Source organism: Pyrus communis, chromosome 7 (genome assembly GCF_041283825.1).
Source record: "Pyrus communis isolate YQ-2024b chromosome 7, ASM4128382v1, whole genome shotgun sequence".
Classification (NCBI taxonomy): Eukaryota; Viridiplantae; Streptophyta; class Magnoliopsida; order Rosales; family Rosaceae; genus Pyrus; species Pyrus communis.
In genome coordinates this window covers 10,861,044-10,887,662 of record NC_142571.1, presented here as the reverse complement: position 1 = coordinate 10,887,662, position 26,619 = coordinate 10,861,044, and the positions used below count along the sequence as shown (strand labels likewise).

The 26,619-nt window shown below is 36.9% G+C and overlaps 1 protein-coding gene and 1 long non-coding RNA gene across 2 annotated transcripts; both read right to left on the bottom strand.

The window, feature by feature from the left end:
* Positions 1-680: 680 nt before the first annotated feature.
* Positions 681-7,829, bottom strand: MAP1A (methionine aminopeptidase 1A). The gene is made up of 16 exons (XM_068473296.2): positions 7,495-7,829; positions 7,001-7,051; positions 6,603-6,767; positions 6,316-6,391; positions 6,149-6,196; positions 5,952-5,996; positions 5,562-5,661; positions 5,285-5,336; positions 5,149-5,190; positions 2,824-2,885; positions 2,642-2,740; positions 2,091-2,164; positions 1,938-2,007; positions 1,786-1,851; positions 1,604-1,692; positions 681-1,117 (listed from the first exon to the last, which is right to left on the bottom strand). Exons 1-16 carry the CDS (start codon positions 7,566-7,568, stop codon positions 1,040-1,042), a joined length of 1,191 nt encoding a protein of 396 aa, XP_068329397.2. The 5' UTR covers positions 7,569-7,829; the 3' UTR covers positions 681-1,039.
* Positions 7,830-23,373: 15,544 nt separating this feature from the next.
* Positions 23,374-26,344, bottom strand: LOC148695713 (uncharacterized). Its single transcript, XR_015964894.1, has 3 exons — positions 23,975-26,344; positions 23,758-23,867; positions 23,374-23,656 (listed from the first exon to the last, which is right to left on the bottom strand). It is a non-coding gene; the product is annotated as an uncharacterized LOC148695713 (long non-coding RNA).
* Positions 26,345-26,619: the final 275 nt, after the last annotated feature.

Genomic DNA, 26,619 nt, shown 5'->3' with positions numbered 1-26,619 from the left:
TTTCCCATAATTTGGGGTACCGTTTGCAAGTCGGATTTGGAAACTTGTCAAACAAGAAATCCCACTCCTATTACTATTAATAGTCCGAGACTCCTAGTCCGATTAGGTTTCATTAAGTACAGAAGTCTCGCCTCCCCTGCCCTATAAATACATACATGGGGGGTCTCTGTAGTACAGAAAGCCTAAGTTCCTAGTTAATATTCTCTTTTCGTTTACTTCTGTCTTGCCAGTCTTCTTCCTGTTTAATTTATTTGCTTGTTTACCATGATCATGGCTTCTAACGACGACGACGCAGCAAGAAAACTCATGTATTACCTGTTGGCCCAAAAGATTTTTTACTCGTATGAACAGATGGATGATGGTGACTACGATGGCGACGATGATGACGATAGTGATTCCTCATCAGTTCTTGAACATGACCAATTTGACCGTGATCAAGATAAAGACGACGCAGCAAGAAAACTCAAGTATTACCTGTTGGCCCAAAAGATTTTTAACTCGTATGAACAGACGGAAGATGGTGATTATGATGGCGATGATGATAGTGATTCCTCATCAGTGCTTGAAAACGATAAATTTGGACATGATGAAGATGAAGACTGTTCCTGAATTCCACGGTCTCTGCCCCGAGTTGCATCATATTTTGATTGCAATGTGTTTGAAATTGGCAACAGAACCACTTAAAAGGGTGGCGAGCAAAAATATTTCCCAAAATGCAAACTCCGTAGAAATTCACAAGCTGTTGGGCACCATACATGTTGGACGCAATACAATTCCTTCACAATGACCATTGTTTATGAATGATTCATACAACTCTTGTAAAACGACCAAAACAAATTATTGCTCTTTAACCAAAACTCAAGCTCGAATAACTATATTAACCAGTAAGTTACAAACATGATATCTTGACCCAGCAGAAGAGGCAGTGGAAGTAACATTATCAAATGATTATTCTTCTCCACTCACTAATGCATGATTACCATGAATGGCATCCTTATGTCTGTTCACCCCCTTCGATGAACCAAGACGGACGCAGTCATTAAGCATTTAACCAAGGGAACACTTTGGGTGATGAAGGCAACCGAGCTGTAAGAACTTCAACTCCAGTCTCTGTCACCTATGCATGTGTAGGAAGAATAAACAATGAGATTAGAGATACAAGATCATCGTATAGATAGCAATTCAGTAGACAGATGTGAATAACAAGGATTAACTCGGACTAATGCCCATGCAACGCCAACTATTACTTAGTGTATTTGTTAATAGATGCTAAATCTCCCGCTGCAAAGATCTCTTTCACCTTTACTATCCTCATACCATCAATAATCGAGTATTATCCATCGTTACTATATTGAGTAGAAGACTTATTTATTTTCTTTTACACAAATGAGCTGACTGATTTATACCCTAGAACAAACCTCACTAATGATATTATGTGAAACATAAGGAAGAAATGCTAAAAGAACATGTACAGATCATTCCATGGAATTTGAGTATTAAAACCGCATAAGAGAATGCGACAAAGAAAAAGCACTTCTAATAACTATAATGCAATCACAGTTGCAGAAGTCGAAAGCATGCTACACGTAAACTGCATAGTTACCAGAAGTGTGTGCTCAAACTGTGCACTGCGCTTGCCATCTGCTGTAACAGCTGTCCATCCATCAGGCCACATCCGATCACGCCAAACCCCTGTTCATGTTTTATTTATTTTATTAAGATGTAGCAAACAATTAAAGAACATATCACCCCCGACGTGCTCATAAAACAAGCTTTGAAATATACCTGCATTTATCATGGGTTCAATTGTAAAAGTCTGTCCAGCTTTCATTACACCAACTGCTTTGTTTCCTGTTTAGGTTAAGGTAATGTATGTTAATGGTGCAAGCTAGAAAAAGTGTAATTCAGATAAAAATAAGTTTCTTTGTTGAACATACTTGTGTAATGGGGAATATTTGGTGCACAATGAAAAAGCTCCCCAATACCATGACCGCAATACGACTTCACCTGTTGGTGCAATACAAAATTAATAGGCATGATTTGTTAAAATTGAAAATGCATCACAACTCAAAACTCAAGCTACAAATTACCACAGAGAATCCCGACATAGTTACATGGCGATTAATGACTTCACCGACTTCACGGAATCGCACACCAGGTTTTACTGCACTTGTACAAAAAAATAAAAAAATAAAAAAATTAGAAATATACTTTTCCTTTTATACTTTTGGTTAACAACGATTGAAATTACTAGAGTGCACTCTCAAATAGGGGTTAAATAGGTTGACTTTTCAACATTTCAGTTACCATCAGGTCAGGTGACAAGATTGCACTTATAACTAAAAAATCTTCACAGAATTTACTGATACAATTAAGCAAACACAACCACAAATACATTTTAACAATGATTACTTACAAGGACAACTTCCATGGTACCAAAAGTAATAACAAGCACTATCAGATAAAACGATTATTATACCATATAAATGAATATTAGGTAGGTGATAAAAGGTGTGATGACTTTCAGTGATATAATTGAGTTGCATGATTGTTAAAGCAATAATTAGTGATGGATGCGTTAAAAAGGGAGCTCAGGGAGAGATATTTATCTTAAAATTGGTATATCATACTGTGCACATACCGATGGATATTGCTTTCTCCATGCTCTCATAAGTAGATTGGACTAGCCGTTGAGACTCTTCATCAACATTTCCCACAAAGTATGTTTCATTTAAATCACCTGCATTATGAGTTCGGCAGTTCAGGAATAGAACACGTGTTCTCAAAATTGAACTACATGTTAATGTCTAGAATACAAATTACCATGGACGCCTTTATAATACACAGTCACATCAACATTGATTATATCACCGTCCTCTAATTTCCTGGAGCAAAAGTTTCACATTAAACATAAAAAGGTCATAATGCTAGAAACCAAGGGATTTAACTATTCTAAAGTAGACACGAATTTCAAGTTCTGGACCAAATTAAACACAAGGAAAAAGATGCAGGCAAAAAGTGTCAGCACTTATCCACATACAGCAAAGCATTTTTTCAGGTAATGTACCCCAACGCAATACAAACTCATGCCAGTCCATTAAAGTTACCAAAGTGTTGTTTGTTGGGTTTTTTCTAGCCCGTGATAAGTTGTCCTACGTTTATAAGGAATTATAGTCTTAGAGGATTAAATTGTTTTCCCAATTGGAGAAGGATTCATAACTAGATTCCAATTAGGATTAGTAATCCTTATTGAAGAAGACTTTTACTATGTCTATATAAAGGGGCTATTGTACTAGTTTTGAGAAGGGAGCAAAACAATAAATTGGATACCACTCAAGGGATTAGAGTGAGAGAATAGTATAGTGTGTGCGAGAGAAAAGAAAAGAGAGTGTGTATTTCTTGTTCTTGTTCTTTCAGGTTTTTTGTCAAGTCCTAGTTCTAGAGATTTGGCAAGATTATTGGTTGTACTCATTATTAATATAGTGAAAGGTTGTTGTTGCTGTCCCATGGACGTAGGCACATATTGCCGAACCACGTAAATTCTTGGTGTTAGTTATCTTGGTTATTTGTTTTCGATTTCCAGAGTTTGTTCTATTTTTCCCATTCTTAAACGCGATATTCTCAACAAGTGGCATCAGAGCCAGGTTCAGCTGATATCCGTTTAGATTGAAGGGTGCAATTATGAAGAAACTCGACCAAGATGAATCGTAAAACTATTGGTACAATTAGACAATGAGTGGATGAGAGCATCTATCACCATGTGTCTAAAGAAACTAATGCGCAAGCTCTTTGGAAGAAGTTTGAATATTGAAGAAGAGCTGCTAGCACTTTTATTGCTAGGATCCTTGCCAAATAGTTGGGAAACCTTCGTCGTAACTGTAAGCAATTCGGGTTCTAATGGCGTACTGTTTATGGATGCTGTTAAGGATACCATGTTTAATGAAGAAACAAGGAGAAAAGCTTCAGGTGCAAGCGCTGGACAACTCTTTGTCACAAAGAAAAGAGGCAAAAATTCTGGTGAGACAAGATTCAATGGCGACTGCCACTATTGTGGGAAAATGGGTCACATGAAGAAACATTGTCGTAAATGGAAAAAGGAACAAAAGGATGGGAACAATACTGCAAGTGTTGCGACTTACGATAAAGAGCTTCTTTAATGCAGATGATTGATGGTCTTCTGGCAAAGAAGTCTATAATTGCCTTTGCCAATGACAACGGGTATTGCGATCAGGGGGAGCCTGGTCAAGACAAGTCTAATCAAGAGGGTCTTGGTTAATGAGTAGTTTGATCAAGGGGAGCTTGATTATGGGTAGTTTGATCAGGAGGAGTCTGGTCATGAAAAGTTTGATCAATGGGAGTTTGGTCAAGAGGAGCAATCCTATTTATTTTTGGTATACCTTCCTCATGGTCTGGAGGGGGAGATTGTTGGGTTTTTTCCAGCCCATGATAAATTGTCCTACGTCTATAAGGAATTAAAGTCTTAAGAGGATTAAATTGTTTTCCCAATTGGAGTTAGTTTCTCAATTGGAGAAGGATTCATAACTAGATTCCAATTAGGATTAGTAATCCTTATTGAAGAAGACTTTAATTATGTCTATATAAAGGGGCTATTGTACTAGTTTTGAGAAGGGAGCAAAACAATAAATTGTATACCACTCAAGGGATTAGAGTGAGAGAATATTGTAAAGTGTGTGCAAGAGAAAAGAAAAGAGATAGTGTATTTCTTGTTCTTGTTCTTTCAGGTTTTTCGTCAAGTCCTAGTTCTAGAGATTTGGCAAGATTATTGGTTGTACTCATTATTGATATAGTGAAAGATCATTGTTGTTGTCCCCTGGACGTAGGCACATATTGCCAAACCACGTAAATTCTTGGTGTTATTTATCTTGGTTATTTGTTTTCGATTTCTGGAGTTTGTTCTATTTTTCCCATTCTTAAACGCGATATTCTCAACATTGTTCCACAACAATAGTATTTCAGGACCGAAAACTGAACTGGCAAGAAACAAAACTACAATATACACCAATAAATGTTTTCAATAAATACATATATATGCAACAGTAAGAGTATATCCATATTCCTTTTCCATACTATCCTCCAAACAAAAATAAAAACAAAATCTCAAATAAAAGAAAAATCTCAAACGCATACCTGGCATCAGGAATACCATGGCAAATTACTTCATTGACTGACCTGCAATGAAGAGAGATAACAAGACGCAATTGCAAGGTCAGTACCACACAATCTCAAGAAACTTCACAAAAATATTTATGCAAAAAGTACCTACGTGCAGCAAGACTTTGGGAAAAAATGGTAGTTGAGAGGAGATGGATATCCACCTGCATTGAGTTAAAAGTGAAACATCATTACACCCACAATTTTTTATTCTGAACAATATAAAAATGCAGATAGTAATGATTATAACCACACGGCCACTCTAAAGCATATGACAGATCAATGAGGTATGGCCATAGACTTAAAAGGTAAAGGCATAGACAGTTACAATAATTGACAATGAAACATAGTAATTGAAATTCTAAATAAAATGGAAACTCATTCTATACCAGCAGCAATAGTAGCCTCATGGACCACCCGATCAATTTCATCTGTTGTGATACCAGGCCGTATTACACGAGCAGCGGCATCTAAAACCTCCCTTGCAATCTAACAAAATAATTATGACAAGATCATCATAATATTAGTAAATTAAAAGTTACATGCCGCAGCAAGATTAATTAAAATTTAAACTGAACAGAGAAAATTCTTCTTGAACATATTCAAAACGGTATAATAACATTGTCTCACATTCAGATAAATAGCACATGTTAATTTTTTTGCAGTGCTGAAAGTACAACAGATAATAAAAGTGAAATAATACGGCATCAAGAAGGCTCACACTGCTTCATTAGCACAAAATTAAGGGGAATAGAAAGAAAGAAGCAATTGGAACTTACTCGACAAGTTTCTCGCATTCTCTCAATTTGATCCGCCGTCTTGATCTTCAAAATGAATATACCATTCATCATTTCGAAATAAGAAAATGAATTGAGTATAAAGGAAAAGTACAATATAAAAAGTAGAAAGTCTAACTCAATAACACATAGATCTACTCCTTATGTATGACTCACGAGGGTTTCAAGAAAACACTTACATCAACAACACGCTGCAGATCACTATTGGGCTCAGCTTTTGGAATCCCCTGCAATATTTTGTTATACGAAGCCAACATTAAAATGACCGAAATGCCAACAAAATGTAGCATAGTATCTACTCAAATTGGGCATTTAAAATACATTCAAAATGATTCCAACAACTTACATCGGATGCCCAATCAGGCAGATCAATATGAGCAGGTACTATACGCTTACTAGATATAGGATACGGCCTCAGTGCCCTGCACAAGAGAGGAATGAACAACGGCTTCAACAAATGTTATCAGTAATTAACATGATACAAAATTTGCTTCATCCAATGTTATCAGCAATTAACATGATACAAAATTTTCTAATCATAAAAGAAATAATGCAAGCATCAGAAACATAAAGCCTATGAATCTACAACAATTAAAATGAATGAAAATGCAAAGAAAATCATATAAAACATACCCAGTCCAATCAAAATACGGAAGCTTTGCTGTTCGAGCTTGTCCTTTCCTCAAGCAATATAGCCAGCCTTCATCCTCTGGAGTACCCGTCCCAGCTTCGGATGACTTGGCTTTTAGATGCACGGATTTGTGAGAGTTCCAAGAAGCCTTAAAACAATCCTGAGTGCTGTTAAGAGAAGCACATTTTCATCAATTATGAACACTGAATAAATCAATTTCAAGCTTCCATTAACAAGTTTAATCTAATTTGTAAAATCGAAGTGTCGATGTCTCAAAACTCCTTAATGAAGTTAAACACTCGAAATGCTCGACTCGCTCACTACATACCACCAAATTTTTCCACTAAAATTGTATCGAAATCAGACTGGCATTTATATAAAGAAGGAAGTTGTTACAAACCAGAAAGCAGCAGCTTCGCGAGGGAGCTTTAATTGCACACATTTGGGACACCTGCATACAAAAAATCAAGTACCACTCAAGAATGTAACAAATCACCCACAATAAGTACCCTTTTTTTAATTTAATAATCAAAGCAATTTACACAATTAGAAGCACAAAGATTAAATATTTTTCAATTGAAATGGAAACTCCCTCAAACTTTCCAAATATTTTAAAAAATAATTCACTTTTTCCAAACAAAATTTGTTGCTGCAGTGGTGGAAAGCAATTATGCCTATGCCCCTGTGCGACTTCGATCCCCACCGATTCCCATCGGCCTACAACTAATATATCTAACCCTCTAACGCTATAGCTTCACTAAAATAACAAAATTTGTTACCAGTCTTTGATCCACCACAAAAAAAGTACAAAAAATTTCTCTTTTTTACAGAAATTAACAGAATAGAGGAAGAAGTAGTTGAAATTGAAAAGTTGGAAGTGAAAATTTGACATACTGAAGATGGGCAGGCTTGCCGCAACTGGCACAGGACAAGCTAGCCGGTTCGGCGACATCTGAACCACCTGCCATAATCGCATTCGATTGTTGCAGCAATCGCCTCTCGAGAGCCGTAAGATGCGATTGCCGGAGAGGTCCACTGCTCGGTTATTCAGTATCAGACTGGTCAAAGGGAGACGAAGACTCTCAGGCTAGGGTTTTAGTTGAGAGGGAAAATGTTGGAGATTTCCGTATTTATAGTTTTTTAATAAATTAATGTTTTTATTTTGGCCGTTATTTATACTCGGAAAAACTCATTGTATACACTTTATAATTGTATTGTTTGCTAAATATAAAAATTTTGAAATGTTCAATGAGTTTTATTTTGGGAAATTTTATTAAAACTTATTCAACCTCTTTTTACACTCAATTCTAAAAATATTTTATTCAAATTCCTAATTCACCCTTGTATAAAACTGAAAAACAAAAAACAAAATCAAAATGTCTTTTTACACTCACTGTCACTTCCACCTCAAACTCAGAAAGTGATCCTCTCCATATCCCTTCCTCCTAATCTATCAAGTCTGGGGATCCGGTCCATTGAAATTTGATCCAACAGTTACAAACAGAGGTCTACTTTAAAAGTTATAATAACTTTAGCCGTTTGATTAAATTTCAATGGCTCGAATATCCGAACTTTATGAATTAGAAGGAAGGGATCCATAAAGGATCTCTTTCCCTCAAACCCCACCAGAGATTTGCTAGTGATTTTTCAAGGCAACTTCTGCCTTCCATGGCAGCCCATTTGCCTTCCACAAGCTTTGACATCTAACGCCTTCCATACAACACAAAGATACCCTCAGTTGTGATTCTCCACACCATCGACTTTGTAACACTCACAAACTGCGTAGGCCCCGATTTGCTTTCGGCATTTTTCGGTTGAAGGAAGTGACCAATAAAGAGGAGGAGGAGGAGAATATAGTACGGAAACAGAGAGAACGGAAAAAGAGCTTGAAAAGAGAAGATGCTGACACAAAAGATTCACTCACTTCAGTGAATAAGACGTCGGAAAGCAGCAGGCGTTGGTGGGGCTGATATAGGTTCATCTCCCTTCAATATATTTTTCTTATCTCACATTAATTTAGGGGTAAAGTGGAGAGTTTAATGGCAAAAATATTTAAGTTGGGTGTGGAAAGAAGTTTTTAGGGTTCAAATAAAATTTTCCTTTTATTTTTTTTGGAAAAATAACATAGCCAGGTGATATATTTTGTGTATTGATATTTTTTTGAGTCAAAACTATCTCCAATCCTTCGGTTCAAATTTAAAATTTTTAATTCAAAAAATTTATGTTTTAAGCCATAAGTGTTATAAACTTTGTATTTAAGTGTGATTGTGTAAATCCTAGATTAGATTTGATTCTAATTATTCTTCCTTATTAGGACTTGTATTCCTTGAGGAGAATGATTATTCTCTCCCTTATTCCTATAAATAAAGGCACTGCGTAGGAAGATAACACATCCTCTACAGAACCCTACAAACACATCTCTCTATATTCTCTTTCTGTGTCGCCGGCCCTCTCTGTCCCTGTCAGATAAAATAAGCCACAACAATAAGCAGTTTTTCTGCTCCAACCCTTTTGGGATAAATTTTCAACCCGACATTATTAAAGAATAAATTTAGGATAATTTTTTTCTTAAAATAATTTTTTTTCTTAAAGTAACTTTTAAAAAAATTATGTAGACTATCCTAATTTAATTTATAAGCATTTTAACCTAAAAATATTTAGATTCCGATAAATATTGAAAAATCATTAAACCGACACTATGAAACTCGTGAAACACTATGAAAAAATATGAAGCACATAAAAGAATTTTTTTTTTATTATCTTATCCATTTGATTTAAATTTGGATAGTTGAATTTTTTTTTTTTACTGTTGTATTTGATCATAAGATCGTAGTTGTTGAATTCAATCAATTTATAAATATAAAACAAAAAAATATATACAAATATATGGTGAGCTAGCCACTAACCCAGGGAAAGTTATGGCCCTAACAATGAGTTTTGGGTTAAAACTCATATGTGGCCCAAGTGTTGGAGCAAGTTGGGATAGGTTTAGAAACTAAAATTTAAGTTTTACTCCAAGAGTTAGAATAGATCTAAAGAATTAAGGCCCGGTTTAGAGTAGGTGTAAAGGACTAAGACCCGGTTAGCCCAACTTTCTTCATTTAGAGCAATTGAAAGAAACAATAACCCTGAAAGCACATCCCCTACATACCCGAAGCAAGGAAAACATAATACAATTAAGGAAAATTTATGAAAATGGTTTCAAAACTTCACATTTTAACCAAAAATCATCTAATAATTTTATTTAAGGATAAGAACTATATATATATATATATATATATATATATATATATTTATATAATCCCCCATCCCCCACCCTCACCCACTAAACATAACTAAATAAGAAAAAGAACACGAACATACATATACATATACATATACATATTATATTATGTATGAATTAGCTAATTGTAACAACGATGACACCCATTTTTTAATCTTGTAAGGTGTATTTTCATGTATATAATAAATAATATATATAAGTGATAAATGTAGATTTCACTCATACCTACTTAAGACAAAAGAAATAATATACATATATACGCAGTGTCGTCCATTAAGTTTCATAAACAGTATACTAAGTTTCATAAACAGTGTAATAAGTTTCATAAACAATGTTGTAAGTTTTATAAATAGTACGGTACCGTTAAGTTTCATCAACAGTGTAGTAATTCCATAAACAATATAGTACCATTAAGTTTCATAAACAGTATGTGTGATGACGCGCGGTCAGTTTTTTTTTTTAATTTTTTTAATATTAAAATTATGTCTTTTTCAAAATTTAATTTTTTTGTCCTTTTTATTAAAATTTAAGAGTTTTTCATTAAAATTTAGGTATTTTCATTAAATAAAGTTATAACATGATTTTTTGTTAAAATAAACTTAGTCCAAACATTTTTCATGAAAGTTCCCTAAAAGTACATCCCCTACATATCCAAAGCAAGAAAAACATAATACAATTACAATCGTCAAATAAAACCAATAGGAAAATAGAGGCATTTTGATATAGGCACTTGATTTTTAAACATGTTAGACCAACACATTCCTAGTTGTACACTTTCAATTAAACTAGTCCATATAATTTTGGTTCCACGTTTAAATTGTCTCTTTTTTGAATTGAAAATTACAGGAATTGCCTTTAATCTATCAATTAGTTCCAAAAATAATATACAAAGCTCCTGAAATCTAGCCTTCTTTAAACCAAAATTATTATTATTTAATGCCAAAAATTTGGGAGTGTTGTAGGCCTATTTGATTGAATGATCTAAGGTTTAGAAAGAGAGGGGTTCGGCAATATTGAGAGAGAAGAGAGATTGATTTAATTGTGAGGTGTCTTTGATTCACCTCATTGTGCCTTTATTTATAGTAGTAGGATAGGTAAAAACCTTTCCCTTTAGGATTACAACATTGAATAGGTAATCTACTCCTAATAGGAATATAAGATACATTCCCAAATTCTCTAGGATTTACACAATCACATTCCTATTCTAAATATGACTGCAACACTCCCCCTTAATTGTGTAAATACTCAACAAACCATCGCATCAGATCTTCAACAGGTAAGGTAGAATAGTTGATGAAGTCATCAGCACAACGGGTGATCGCGAGTCTCAAATTTAAGTGAAGTATGCATTTGCAGTAAAACTCACAAAACCTTGCTATGGTAAAACCCAAGGCATGGGGAAAACTCATAGACTAAGGAGAAAAGTGAGAAGTATGCATAATGTCTAAAAACGAACGTCAAACTGGATGAAGGTAGTAAACTCAATAGAGTATGATTATCCCAAGATGGGTGCCTCATTAAAACCTCGTTAGGTAGCAAAAACCCAGTGGGAAAAATGCTCTTGATTGTTGGAAAAAGAGTACATTAAGATCATGTGAGTATGCTTTTAGATACTCCCCCCTGAGTTAGACATAACTTCTAAATAAGAGAACTACAAGCGATTCAACTCAGATAATTTACGCATATCAATTCTTTGGACGAGCTTCTGAAATATAGACTTGGGCAATGACTTGGTGAAGAGATCAGCCAGGTTGTCCTGGGAACAGATTTGCTTGACTTCAATGTTCTAATGCTGCTGCTACTGGTGTGAGTAAAAGAACTTCGATGCTATGTGATGTATCCCTTTTTGAACTGCTCGATACATGCTGCATTATCTTCAAAGATCGTCATAGGAAGGTCAACGACTGATGTAAGACCACTAGTGCTTCAAATATGTTCCATAACTTATCTCAGCCAAAAGCACTCACGCAATGCTTCATGCAGGGCGAGAATCTCAGCATGGTTAGACGAAGTCGCAACTAGCGTTTGCTTGGTAGACCTCCAAGATATAGCGATGTCTCCAATGGTAAAGACATAGCCTGTTTGAGAACGCGCTCTATGTAGGTCAAACAAATATCCAGCATCTACATAACCAACAATGTGAGAATCAATCTGAGGGTCATAGGGGGCGGTAACACATGGAGATTCACGGGTATAGAACAAGCCTAAATCCGTAGTACCTTTAAGATAATGAAAAATATCTTTAACACCATTCCAGTGCCTGCGTGTGGACGCATTGCTGTATCTTGCCAAAAGATTCGCAGCGAAGGAGATGTCGGGTCTAGTGCATTGAGCCAAGTACAATAAAGCCCCAATTGCACTTAGGTAAGGAACTTTGGGTTCCAAAATCTTTTTTTCATCCTCCTTTGGACGGAAGAGATCTTGTTTAGCATCTAGAGTTCGAACGACCATGGGTGTACTCAAAGGCTTCGCTTTATCCTCATTAAAACGACGCAACACCTTTTGAGTGTAGTTCGATTGATGTACTAGGATTCCATCCGAATAATACTCGATCTCTAGGTCGAGACAATATCGAGTTTTCCCAAGATCCTTCATCTCAAATTCCGTTTTCAAGTGTGCAGTAATTTCCTCAAGCTCTGCGGGAGTCCCAATAGGTTTCATGTCATCGACATAAATTGTAACGATTACAAATCTGGAATGTGACTTCTTTATAACACGCATGGGCATAGTTCGTTGTTCACATAACCTTAACTTGTCAAATATTCACTCAGACGGTTATACCACATCTGCCCGGATTGTTTTAATCCATAGAGTGACATCCTCAAACCTAATTGAGAGAGTGTTCCGTGGTCTAGAACTATTTGAACCAGTTAATGGAAGTCCTTCTAGAACTTTCATGAAGATTTCCGTATCTAGATCCCCATAGAGATACGCGGTTACCACGTCCATAAGCTGCATATTCAGTTTTTCAAAAACTACCAAACTGATTAGGTAGCGGAATGTTATAACGTCCATTACGGGGGAATACGTCTCCTTGTAATCAATCCTTAGGCGCTGAGAGAAGCCTTGCGCCACGAGGCATGCTTTGTATTGCACTATTTCATTCTTCTCATTACGTTTCCTCATGAAAACCCACTTGTAGCTAACAGGCTTCACACGTGGTGGTGTAGGAACAATAGGTCCAAACACTTTACGTTTCGCGAGCGAATTAAGTTCAACATGGATTGCTTGTTTCCAATTTGACCAATCGGTTCTACGTCGGTATTCATTGACGGAATGTGGTTCAATGTCATTGCTAAGCATGATGTCAGTAGTTACTGAGTACAAGAATGCATCGTCGACGATCATCTCATTCCTATTCCAAACCTCATCCAATACTGTGTAGTGGACCGAAATCTCACGATTCTCGGGAGGTCGACATCTTTCATCTGAAGCATTACCGTAATCTAGAATAACCTCATGCGTTGGAACGGATGAGTGAGTGATGGTCGAATTCTAACTAGGGTCACTAATTGGTGCCATTTTCCTCTTCCGGGGTTGTGAATCCTTTGAACCAAGGGGTCTGCCATGCTTTAGGGTCGGAGCAGATGATTGGGTAGCCGCCAATGTACCTTGCCGCATGGAAGGTGTGGCCTCCCCACCTTTGGGGATGGTCCAGCCTTCCTAGGTGGGTTGTTGACGTATGTGGGGTACATCTATCCTTGCAGGTGTGTTTGCAGCGAGTATATGTGATCTTGTCACTTTAGCTAGATCATTAAAAGCATCCAGCATGCTTTGAGCAATGCTCTGAAAATCTATAATTCGACGCACCTCAGTTTCAGACTGGGCAGTGTGGGGATCTAAATGAGACATAGTAGGAGCATACCACGACAATTCGTGGCGTTCTACAGTAACATTAGCATGCTTATCTCCCCCTAACGACGAGAAGATTGTCTCATCAAAGTGACAATCCGCAAGGCGTGTAATAAAAAGATCTCCTATCAAGGGTTCTAAGTAGCGAACAATTGATGGCGAATCGTAATCGACATAGATTCCCATTTTTCTCTGAGGACCCATTTTGGTACGTAGCGGCGGCGCTATTGGCACATAAATGGCACACCCAAACCCCCGTAAATGCAAGACATCAGGCTCGTATCCAGTGACCAACTGTAACGATTAATGTGGTTGAGTTGCGATGGGCCTCAGATGGACCAACATAGTTGTGGGCAATATTGCATAACCCCACGCAGATACTGGCAGTTTGGTTCGCATAACCAAAGTCTGAGCTATCATTTGAAGGCACTTTATGAAAGCTTCTGCCAGGCCGTTTTGGGTGTAAACATAGGGCACAGGATGTTCCACATCAATCCCTACTGACATGCAATAGTCGTCAAAAGTTTGTGACGTAAACTTTCCAACGTTATCCAATCGAATTGACTTAATTGGATAATCAGGGTGGTGAGCCCTTAGCTTAATGATTTGAACTAGGAGTTTAGCAAACACGGCGTTGTGTGTGGACAACAAGCAAACATGTGACCATCTTGTCAATGCATTAACCAACACCATAAAATATTTAAATGGTCCGCAGGTTGGTTAGATTGGTCCACAAATGTCCCCTTGAATCCTCTGAAGAAATTTAGGGGGGTCATGAATAATCTTTGTACGAGAGGGTTGAGTATTCAACTTCCCTAAAGAACACGCTTTGCATGCGGAACTCCAACGTAGGGATGTAACTTATGCTCGTGAGAAGATTTGAGGATATGGCGTATTATGTCACGTCCATGATGTCCCAAACGGTTTTGCCAAAGCAACAAGGTGTCCTAGAACTCAGGCATAGAGCCAGCCACACTATGAGCTTCTATGCCGCGAATGGTTGTAATGTACAACCCACTCGCCAATCGTTCCAACTTCTCGTGAATATGCTTCTGGCCATATTCGTATGAAGTCATACAAAGAAATTCAGAACCATGATCTTCAGTGGTTTCAAGATGATATTTATTATCTCGAATATCTCTAAAACTCAGCAACGTTCTTCCGGAACGTGGAGAATAGAGTGTATCCTTAATGGTCAAGATTATACCATTAGACAACACGATACGTGCCTTTCCGTATCCTTCGATCAGGTTGGATAGGCCTGAGAGAGTTGTCAAATGAGCTTTCTTGGGTGTTAAGTTAGTAAAATAGTGTCGTTCATGTAAGATGGTGTGCGTGGTTGCACTATCTACCAGACAACTAACTTCCCCACTAAACATACGTAGAAATAAATTGATTCAATTGGTCACATGCATAGATATAAGTCCATTCATTTAATTAAGCAATTCAAGAAAATAATATACATTCAAATAACAATCCATAATTCAAAACAAACCAAAACCAAACAAATTATTCCAAATACATAGAAAAATTGTTCAAAATTAAACCATAAACCTAGCAAAATAGGAGGGTATGGCCGACCACTCCTAGTGGGCTCGGCCACTAGGGGTAACCACCCTAAAAAAAAAAGCATGTCTAATTTATTCATCCATAGGCGCTGATGCTTCCTGAAAATCCTATATCTCCATTGATGTAGTTGTATCTTCCGAATGATCCACATGTGCAAAGTTAGACTCACGACGGGAATGATACTTGGCAATAGCCTCAGGCGAAACTCGGCTTACGTGTGGCCAATGATCCTTTGATCCACAATGATAACACATGTCCAGTTTAGGAGAAGCAGCCTGAATGGGAGCTTTGCCCTTGTTCTTGAAGTTTGGGACTTTAGGGACGAATGGTGGACGCTGCTGGGTCGCAATTCTTCCCTTAGGTGCATCACTTTGTTGACCTTGGGCTCGTGGTTGGGCTTGCCGCCCATTGCCATGGCCACGATGGTTATTTCGTCGTTTATGGATACTAAAATAGGTTGCATACGCTTCAGGCGCGGCGTTCGAGCCAGTAGGTGGAGCTTGATGATTCTTCATCAAAAGCTAGTTCTACTTTTCAGCGATAAGTAAAACAGATATCAAATCCAAAAAATTGGTGAATTTATGTGCCCTATATTGTTCTGCAGGACAATATTGGTGGCATGGAAGGTCGAATAGGTATTCCCCAAGAGATTTGATTCGGTTCGTTCCACTTTGCAGAATTTCAACAAAGAACGAATTCTACAAACTTCAGAGTTATATTCATTCACGGACTTAAGGTTTGGAAAACGAAGATGCTGCCAGTAGTGTCTTGCTTCAGGCAAGTATATGTCTTTCTGGTGATCGAAACGATTGGCCAGAGCAAGCCAAATTGTGCGCTGGTCCTCTTCAGCGAGATGCTCAGTCTGCAGTGCATCATGGATGTGTCTTTGAATGAAGATCATTACAGTAGCCTTATGAGCTTCGTCAATAGGTTTGTCGGCGATAGGTGCCTCAATGGTGGCTCGAATGCCCTTTACAGTTAAATGGAGCTTCACATCTTGTACCCACTTCAGATAGTTTCTTCCAGAGACTTCTAGAGCAGAGAAATCGAGCTTGTTTAAGTTCGATGTGTCCCTAAAACGGAGGGAGAAAACGTGATTAGTTATACGGTAAGCCATAGACATATATTGTAGAACATACAGGTTCTATAGACATGTAATGGTTTAATTTATGCATGAAAACTACGAGATTCATGTGGTATGTTTTGAATGAAAACTTCAGGTTTCAAAGGCACTAAATTTGAAACTACAGGTTTAATTTAGTTTTTATGAACAATTAGTTCATAATGAGAGGTTCTTGCAAGAAACACAGAATGCAATATACTAATTTGGATATAGTGGATTTGAGGTTCTTCGGGAACTCAAGTGTGAGAGCTTCGTTACTACGAAAGTATGTGACGGTTCAAAGTATAAAAATAAATTATTGAATTGTTAATGTCCAAAAGTGATCTTCAGGTCAATAATTTTGGATTCATTATCAGATTAATGGACTGCATGTCACTCTTAATTAATTCAATAAATCGTGTCATACGGGGTCGATTATAGAAGCAAAATAATATTATAATAATATTATTGGTCGAAAAATATAGCCCCAAAATAATTTGGGCTTAGTGCCGTGGGAATATGGCACGGGTTTGGGTGCCTTAAGCATAAGGCAAGGCCTAAAGGACCTCGAGTGATGGCTGCAAGCCACGGGTGAGGAAAGGAAACCCCAGCCACAACTGGGTTTTGAAGTTAGATCGAGGGAGGGGGCACGGGAGCAAGCTCAAAAGCTTGCGGGTTTGGTGCGGGAAGCCCAGCCGAGAGGGCTGGCTGCATGAGATGCGGGTTGTAGGAAAATCCCAGCTAACTGGGTTGGATTGGATGCAGCCAGGGCAGGCGTGAGCCCAGCAACCATAAAGGCTACGGCATACAGTAGTGGACCTAGCCAATCTAGGCTGGCAGCGTTTTGGGCATGAGGCTTCAGGCCCTGCCTAGTTGAAATCTAGGGCGTGGCCTGGTGCTTTGTCTATAGTGATGGTGCGGTGGTATGCCGCACTACATCCCATTTCCATGTAGTTTTCAAAATCCCTTAGGGTTTAGGAAACCTTAAATGTGCTTCTAATTTATTTTATATATTTTGACTCACAAATTCCACATAAAAATTGAATTGTGTGATGCATGAAACAAATATATATATATATATATTGACAAATATATGAACATATACAATATATATATATATATCAAAAGGAAAATATAAACATAGAGGGGTTCATGCATCATGGGGAATGTTTTCTTGCTTCGTGGACATTTCAAATATCTTCTTTTATTTTAAGCATACCTGATTAGCAGAAAATGAATAAGCCTTTGAATGTGGTGGATGATAGCCTCCTCCTATGATGCGTCAATTCCTTAGTTTCTGACAAGAGCGTGCTGATAACGTGTTGTAGGCCTATTTGATTGAACGATCTAGGGTTTAGACAGAAAGGGGTTCGGCAATGTTGAGAGAAGATAGATTGATTTAATTGTGAGGTGTCTTTGATTCACCTCATTGTGCCTTTATTTATAGTAGTAGGATAGGTAAAAATCTTTCCCTTTAGGATTACAACACTGAATATGTAATCTACTCCTAATAGGAATATAAGATACATTCCCAGATTTCCTAGGATTTATACAATCACATTTCTATTCTAAATATGACAGCAATAGAGAGATAATTATTAAGTTATATTCTACGGGTTAATTGCACTAACATTTCCTGAGGTTTATCGAGTTTTCACAAAACCCCCTCACGTTTGAGACATTACACAAACGCCCCCTTAGGTTTTAATTCTCTTTCATATAACCCCTTGAGTCAAAATTTTACTTATAAATTTACTAATTTATCCTTCTCAATTACTTAAAAGTAACAAAGAAAAACTTTATAATTATATAAAAAAATTATAAATCATTAAACACTTAAAAAAGGACAAGAAGAAGACCATGTAGATAAAAACAAATTTAAAAATAATAATTATTACTCTAAAAATAATTTTTTTAAAAATAGAAATGACGATAAAGCAAACAGCGATTCAACTTATTACTGTGGGCTATAATTTTTTTTTTCTTTTCATTATTAGTGTTTAGAGAGAGGACTTAGCATTGCTTAATCCCAATGGACCAAAAATTCCGTCAAAATTGAGCAAAAAAAATCTAGCAAATTGAGATATCCTTAGGGCAAGGCTTAAATGTTAAAATGGTCCCTGTGTTTTAATCATTGAGTTAATTTAGTCCCTGTATTTTAACTTGGCCAATTTGGTCCTTGTGTTTATCTCTGTTAGCCAATTAAAGACATTTCCATCTAATTTGACACACCCCGACCTAGAATGTCCACTAGGATTCCGAATCGAGTTGTGCTAGCCGACACCTGGAAGGTGACGAAGCCATAAAGTGTACTAATGTGGAAAATGTGAATAAATTTAAACCTAAAAGTGTCTAAATACGAGAGTGCGCGGTGAGCGGGAATGAACCCATTTCACACGTGATGTCAGAGTATAAGTAAAGTACAGTACGATATGATAAGGATTATACCTTCAAAGGTAGCCACCTATACTAAGATTTACCAAGAATCCTTGTCGATACAAAAGTTTAGCAGCTAAAACCTAGAGGGGTAAAAAACAAGGGTGAATGGGCTTGAAAATAAAGTTTTAATAAAAACCTTTTGAAAACGTTATAAATCCTCGCCGTAAAACAAGTATAGTTTCCAGAAAATCATACTACATATAAGTATGAAATCAAATGCAAATCAACAATAATTCCAGAAATATGCCAATCATAATATCTTAATAGTAGCATAATAAAATCAGATGCTCATCGATCTATGCTAGCACATAAGTCGGAGTCGCCTAATGCAACCTATACGACTGAATTGATGCTCATCAATCTATGCTAGCACACAAGTCAAAGTTGCCTAATGCAACATGTACAACAGGACTAGGTGTAATCATAATATACGCTCTAATGCTACAATCACGTGACGACTGGCGCTATTTGCAATCACATATGAGTCAGAGTTGCCTATTGCAACATGTACGACAAGATATCGGAGTTTCCTATTGCAATATGTATGACATGACTGGCACCTACTTGGATTCAAGGCGAGCGTGGGGTGCGGATGTGAACATACAGGTGAAAGACTGGCCTTGACCCTAGGTCAGCACTAACACCAGATGCAGCAATGATGAGCAAATAACATCAATATAGTCATACCATAGCCATTCAACAATTCTAATCAACACCGTACTATTCATGACCATAAATATAATCAAGGCATCTCCTTATAGTAAGCTTACTTGTGCATCCCGTAGGATTAGCATATTCCATAATGTCTAGTCAATATAACATTCATCAAAGTTGTAACTTGGATTAAGGCATCCCACAGGATTCGGAATAATTTCATAAATTTCGTCATTTTGCAAATGCTTATAAATTTTAGTCTAATCCAGGCGTACATAAGAAATTCTTTTTCAAATACCTAAATAGAAATTATCAATCATATATATATATATATATATATATATATATATATATATATGCTATAAAAAGGAAATGACCCACTCACTTGAAGTCCTCGCTACAACTCCTTAGCACAAATATCAAAGCGTCACGAAGGATCGTCGCCTAGAACAAATATCAAATCATGTCTTAGAATTCTTATCAATAGAACATGTAACTTACATAAAACACATCCTCATGGACGTTCTAGAATGATTTGTAACCCATTGACCAAAAGTCAACCATCAGTCAAAGGTCGACGGTAGGGTCCACAACCCTACGTAACTCGATTCGAAAGATCTGCACCTTGTATTTCTGATCCATAACTTCCCAAGAGTTTCAATAAGCTTTTAAAACAATATCCTAAAGTTTTGGAACAATCCAATGGTCGAATCTTCGCCAATCGCTAAAATTAAATGGCGGCCAACGTTTAGATTTAGAAACTTAGAAAACCTATCAAGGAAGATTCGTACGTCAAATTCCTGATCCATCAGTTCCTAATATCCTTAAATATTATGTACTGCTATGTATTAAAGTTTGGTAACGATGCAATGGTCGAATCGTCGAATCATATAATAGCCAAGTGGTGGCCCTTAACGGAATTATAACCAAACAACGGAATTTCATCAATCAGATGTCTAATATGAAATCAGGGCATCCAAATTAGCCTAGTAATGTCGGGTGGGGTATCGGCCCACGCACTGCCGGCCGCCCCGACTCGTCGGAAAATTCAACTATTTCAAAAAATTCTCAAATTTTATAGGAATGAAGATCTCAACGAGTAGAGCAAGTTTTATACATGTGGTTAAGTCCAATTTGGTCAGGAAAAGATCCAATTCATCTTGAATCAGCCGGAAACCCTAAAAAATGTGGCTTTCGATTCAGCTTCTCCGATGCTTCGCTGCCTCTAAGGTTGTTTAGGGTTTGTTCCTAAGCTCAAGGAGAGTCTAATTATGGTGGTGGTTGATGGAGTTGGCTTTAGGAATGGCGGATCACCACCATGGGACATTTGGCGTCGTTTGATAACTCATATATTTCATGCATTTATACCATCCATTTCTAGCCTCTTTGTGATGTTTTTGAGTTAAACTGGTTGCATTTTACCGTATTTTGTGTTAGTGTGCAGCTACATGTACTTTAGGATCAATTTGAAGGCAAAAGAAGTGAAAACATACCATTTTTGGGGTTGACCCTTATTCAAACGTGGAAAGAAGTTTAGTGGCCTGTATTGAAGCCCAAGTAAAAAATCCAAGACGAATCCGGCTTGTTATAAGACCAGGAGTAGAATGGGAAAGGAATTGGAATATCTAGCCTGATTTGGAGGAACCAAATAAGGAAAAACGTTCAAAACTTTGGCTTAATGGTTGGGATCACCTTGCAATCAGCTACAACCCCATTTAGCCTATAAATACTAGGGTTTCAGATCACTTTTTGACAAGCCCCCTTGGGGGTCGCCCAGAGCTCTCTCTCTTCTCTTTCTTTGGCATTTCTTCTAGAAACAAAACCCTATTTCCCTTCACCATCCGCTGCCACCGAAGAAACCACGCAGCCTTACTATTCTTGGAGAAGTTCAACATCAGAATTACTTCAAGGGGGTTTCTTCTATAAACTTTAATTTCACTCATGTTGTTCTTGATATTTATATATTTTGTAATCATATTGTGTAATTAAGTTCATAGTTTGGGAATTCGATGCAGCCTTGCAAACTTGTTCTATGTTATTAAGTTGAAGTATTCAAATTACCAATTTGCGTTCTTGTTTCATTCACTGATTTTATAATATAATTTGTTTGTTGATCTTAATGTTTGATCACCATTAGGGCTGCTTATGAATTATTTGATCAAGGTAGTACACGCCATGCTTAATCTTGGTAAACATGTGAATGAATGAAGAAACTGGTATGCATACATCCTGCCATGTGATTTCTTTGGTTCTATGAAGTTTTCTTGTTCTTAATGGATTCTTATTTGGTAATCTAAGTTGAACATCACAACTAGGTTACAGATTAGGAGTACTTGATCACAACCACACATCAAATGGATTATCATAAATGAGTAAAACGAACCTTAGTTGCAAATTGGAGAGTTGAATGCATTTTGACTTAATTTTTATGGAATTGGCTGGTAATGGTGAAATTGGTGGTGAGTGGGCTTTTGGTTTTCTATATATACCTATATATATGTTTTCCATTTTCCCATAAATTGTTTTAAATGGATTTATGTTTTAAGTGCCATGTCATGCTTGCATTTCATTTTAGTATATGCATTAGTATAAATATACATATTATTGCATGACGCTGCGGATGCCCAGGTAAGCTTCAGGTGAGTGCATATTGATGATAGTAATTGTAGTGTGTATGGTTATGTTTAGATGCATTTAGTGCTCATTATCCTACACCCCCGTGTTAGTGCTCCCGCCCGTGGCCAGGGCACAGCCCTTCACGTGAAGTTCATCTCCCGCACTGGACGCTCACCTTGGATCCAAGTTTGGTGCACAGCCCTGTCGTACATACCACATTAGGTGGTTCCGACTCGTAGGTGACCTGTGATTATTCACACAACCTTCACGTGATCGTAGCACTTGAGGGTACTTATTTACACCCAACCCTGTTGTACAGAACACAATAGGTGGTTCCAACTCGTGTGCAGGCATATTTAATAAGCTATAGGTTCAGTTGTACAAGTCACGTTAGGTGACTCCGGCTGGCATATCATTTTACATTGATTTATTTCATCTGGCTTACTTATTTTATTGTGAAGATACTTGACATGGCGTATACTTAGTTTTCACTACTCTTGAGCATGATTTCTATATACGTATGTATTATTATTTTCTGGAAAATTATACAGGTTTTACGGCAAGAGGTTATAACGTTTTCAAAAGGTTTTATTAAAAAACTTTATTTTTAGGCCTACTCACCCTTGTTTTTGCGCCCCTCCAGGTTTTAGCTATTGAAAGTTTGTATCAACGAGGATTTGTTGCGAATCTTAATATAGGTGGCTACCTCTGAGGGTATGATCCTTACCCACACTACTGTACTTTACTTATGCTCTGACATCGCGTGTGAAATGGGTTCACTCCCGCTCACAACGCACTCTTGTTTTTAGGCACTTTTAGGTTTAAATTTATTCACATTTTCCACATCATTATACTTTATGGCTTCGTCACCTTCCAGGTGTCGGACAACACAGCTTGATTCGGAGTCCTAGTGGACATTCCGGGTCGGGGTATGTCATTTAAAATAACATAATCTTGTGGCTAATATGCATTTAATCCTCACAGTCCTTAAAATGAGGACTTTAGGAGAGCTGTTAATCTTGATAATGTCTCGACATGGAGATCGAGCATTATTCAGATGGAATCCTAGTACATCAGTCAAACTACACCCAAAAGGTGTTGTGTCGTTTTAATGAGGATAAAGCGAAACCTTCGAGTACTCCTATGGTCGTTCGACCGCTAGATGCTAAATGATATACTTTTCATCCTAAGAATGATGAGGACAGAAGTTCCACCACTGTATGCTTGCACATACAACACTGCATGTGGTTGCAGGTAATTGAGAACTAATAAAAAATATCTTGCACTAGCAATAAATTAGCCATTATGACAAGGATCCGATTCACAACACATCAGCAATAAATTATCCCACGAGAGACAGTTTTCTTTGCTTATTCTTTTTCTAATCAAATAAGGTCCTAGAAATCATCAGCAATTGGTGAAGAAGAAATATCACATGTACTAACCTCCTTTGAAAAAGGGGGCTTTGTATTGGCATAGTAATCAAAGAAGACTTGAAGTGTTGCAGGATCCTCCAATGTTGACTTCCAACCCGATGGAATCTGTAAGATTAACAGTTACATTCTTATTATGATTCACTGCATAAGAGACTCGTCGACAGACCTTTAAATGGTTAACAATCCAAAAGAAACAAGGATAATACCTGAACAGTACCAAATTCTTCAGAACTTTCATCAAGTGAGGTCCCAACAAAATCAAAAGATAGGCATTTAAGTGAGAGCGAAAGAGCCAACTCTTGCAATTGATTTGCAACTGTGCATCACAAAATCAACCAGACCAATCAAACAAGAATTACAATAAATATAAAGTAGTGGTAAGGGGTAATCCAAACAGGTTAAGATCCACTGCCAACATCTTACCATTACTTTCCAGTTGACGCAATGAAGTCAAGGATATTTGGAATATTTGAAAGAGAGACTCATCCCTGAAGAAGCACGCAACCCTCCGATGATGCGTTGAAGGCAACCCAGGATTAAGCTGAACATTTATCAAGTAATGAAAAAACAAACAAATGTTAATCAAATACAAAATAAACAAGCACCTTGGAGTGATTCCAAGGTACCTTTTATTGTAATGCTGAAGGCTGGTGTGATGCCGGAATTTTTCTAATTTCTCTATTGGAGTGGTTCCAGCACACCTTTGGTGAAATGCCAAAGGCCTGAGTGAAGTCCGTATCTCTTCTATTTCTCTATCCCTTCCGATTGTCGTACATTTTTTTAAAAGGAAAGGCCCTTTCAAAGAAACAAACAAAAAAGGTTTAATTTTTATAAAAATTGGAATGTTACAACTCCAAAACAATAGTGAAACTAATCAAATAACAATATGCCTATAGATGTTCGACCAAGGGCAAACTTTGAGTGCTTAAACTAGTCTCTATCAGTGTTCTTGAACAAAAAAATAAATTAATAAATATTCACACCGTACACTATCATATATCCATGTAACGATGCCCTGAAGAAACTTTAGGATGATACTGCGACAAGAAATAATGGAAACGGAGTGGTGATGCGAGATTTATACGCACACAAATTAAACCCTCTTTTCGTCAAATTGTAGTATATGTATAAGTAGGGATCGTTCTGGACCGGGGATTAGGAGGGATTGTTAATCACTTGGATTTGACTCAAAAAAACGTAAAAACACAAAATAAATGTATTTCTAACTAATCTAACACTTTAAAATAAATGGGGGATTGGTTTTGGACGAAATTAAACTAAAATAGAAACTTGGAAACAAAACAGATTGTACAAACGAAATTGATGGAATAGAATGAAGAAAAACTAGTTAGAGGGTTCCTTATCCACACATGAACATAAGCATATAATTTGACTCCCAGTTATGACTTCAACAAACGATGAATGACAATGCTCCAAGTTAATTAGGTCCGCTTAAATTAACCTTCAGATTTCCCTAGATTCATTGGATTGAATGGGATACGCATTACAACCAAATTATTCCTAATCAAAGTCTCTCACATGGAATACGCATGATAGAGACATTCAACAAAGATCATTAAGTTCAACGGAAATCATAAACATTGACTAGGCATTCATAACTATGGAATACGCATGTTAATCCAGCCTAGGGTTTACTAAACACAATCGTGACTAGCGATTTTTACTACTCATGAATATAAGTTCATAACGATTAGGTGAAATTCCCTTATATCCTAGCATCAAATCTTAGGCATGCAAATTAAGTGTCGACCCTCAACCCACATACATAAACAAGTTCTTAATCAAAACAGAAAAGTAACCCACATCTAAAGTTCATGAATTCATAACTGGAGTAAATCAAATCATAACCAACATATGTCCATGGCTTCAAATTCGCCTCTAACTAAAAAGAAATTAGTTTCACATGTTTAACATAATTGAATAACAAGTTAAATTAAACATGAAAACAGAAACAAGAAAAGAAAGAACAAATGGATGGAAAGTTAGCTACGGGGTTCATCTCCACATATGTTATACTTGCATAATAAAACGATTTCCAATTGCATTTCAACAAATCATTAATTCTCAACGCCCCGGGTCAATTAGATCCGCTTAAATTAACCGTCAAGTTTTCCTTAAGTTAATGAATTGGATGGGTTAGCGCAACGCAATTCACAACATTCTCCAAAAGTCCTTTACGTGAAAAGCACAATAAAGATACAATCAAAGATCATTAAGCATCATGAAAACTTTAAGTGTTGACGAGGCATTCGTTACTATGGACTACGCATGAAACTTATGCCAAGAATTTATTTAACGCGATTGTTTATAAGCAACCTCCACTACTTGTGAATATAAGTTCGTAACTATTAGGTGAAACTCACTTATATTCTAGCGTCATCTTGATGCATGAAAATTAAGCGCGCATTCTTAATAAACATTCATAAATAAGTTATCAATCAAACGGTTAAACAAATTGAACCACAACTTATGAAACGCAATTAGAATTAATCAAATCAAAATGCAAGCATAAACATATATTTCGAATCACCCCTAGCTAAAGGGGGTTTAGTTTATTATAACTTTGAAATCAAAGAAATACCTAAACATTCCAACAACTCAAACTTGAATTGTATGAACGTTTAGGCACTCTTCTCTTCCATTCCTCATACGTACAAACAAAGAGAATTGAATTTAAACATTGAAATCAAAGAAACACCTAAACATTCCAACAACTCAAACTTGAATTGTATGAACGTTTAGGCACTCTTCTCTTCCTCGTTGTTGTAGCACAAGGTCTAAGGATAGTTTGATGGTGTGAATAGTTTGGGGAGTGGTGTTTGGATTAATAGGGAAATGGAAAAATGGTGTGTTGTGTATGAAATGAGATGTCCATGAATGAATGAATGCAAGGGTATTTATAGGAGTAGTGGAGGGAACATATGGCTATGTCATTTGTAGGTGAAGTAGGTGGATATTGTAGGTGAAGTAGGTGGATGTTGTAGGTGAAGTGGATGTTGTAGGTGAAGTAGGTGGATGTTGTAGGTGAAGTAGGTGGATGATATGTT

Excerpts from the sequence above, each read along its gene's own strand:
- MAP1A (XM_068473296.2), bottom strand. The coding sequence starts at position 7,568 with ATGGCAGGTGGTTCAGATGTCGCCGAACCGGCTAGCTTGTCCTGTGCC. Across the intron at positions 2,886-5,148 it reads CATGGTATTCCTGATGCCAG|GAAATTAGAGGACGGTGATA; the intron begins GTATGCGTTTGA and ends CTTTTGCTCCAG. Across the intron at positions 2,165-2,641 it reads GGAGAAAGCAATATCCATCG|TAAAACCTGGTGTGCGATTC; the intron begins GTATGTGCACAG and ends GTACAAGTGCAG.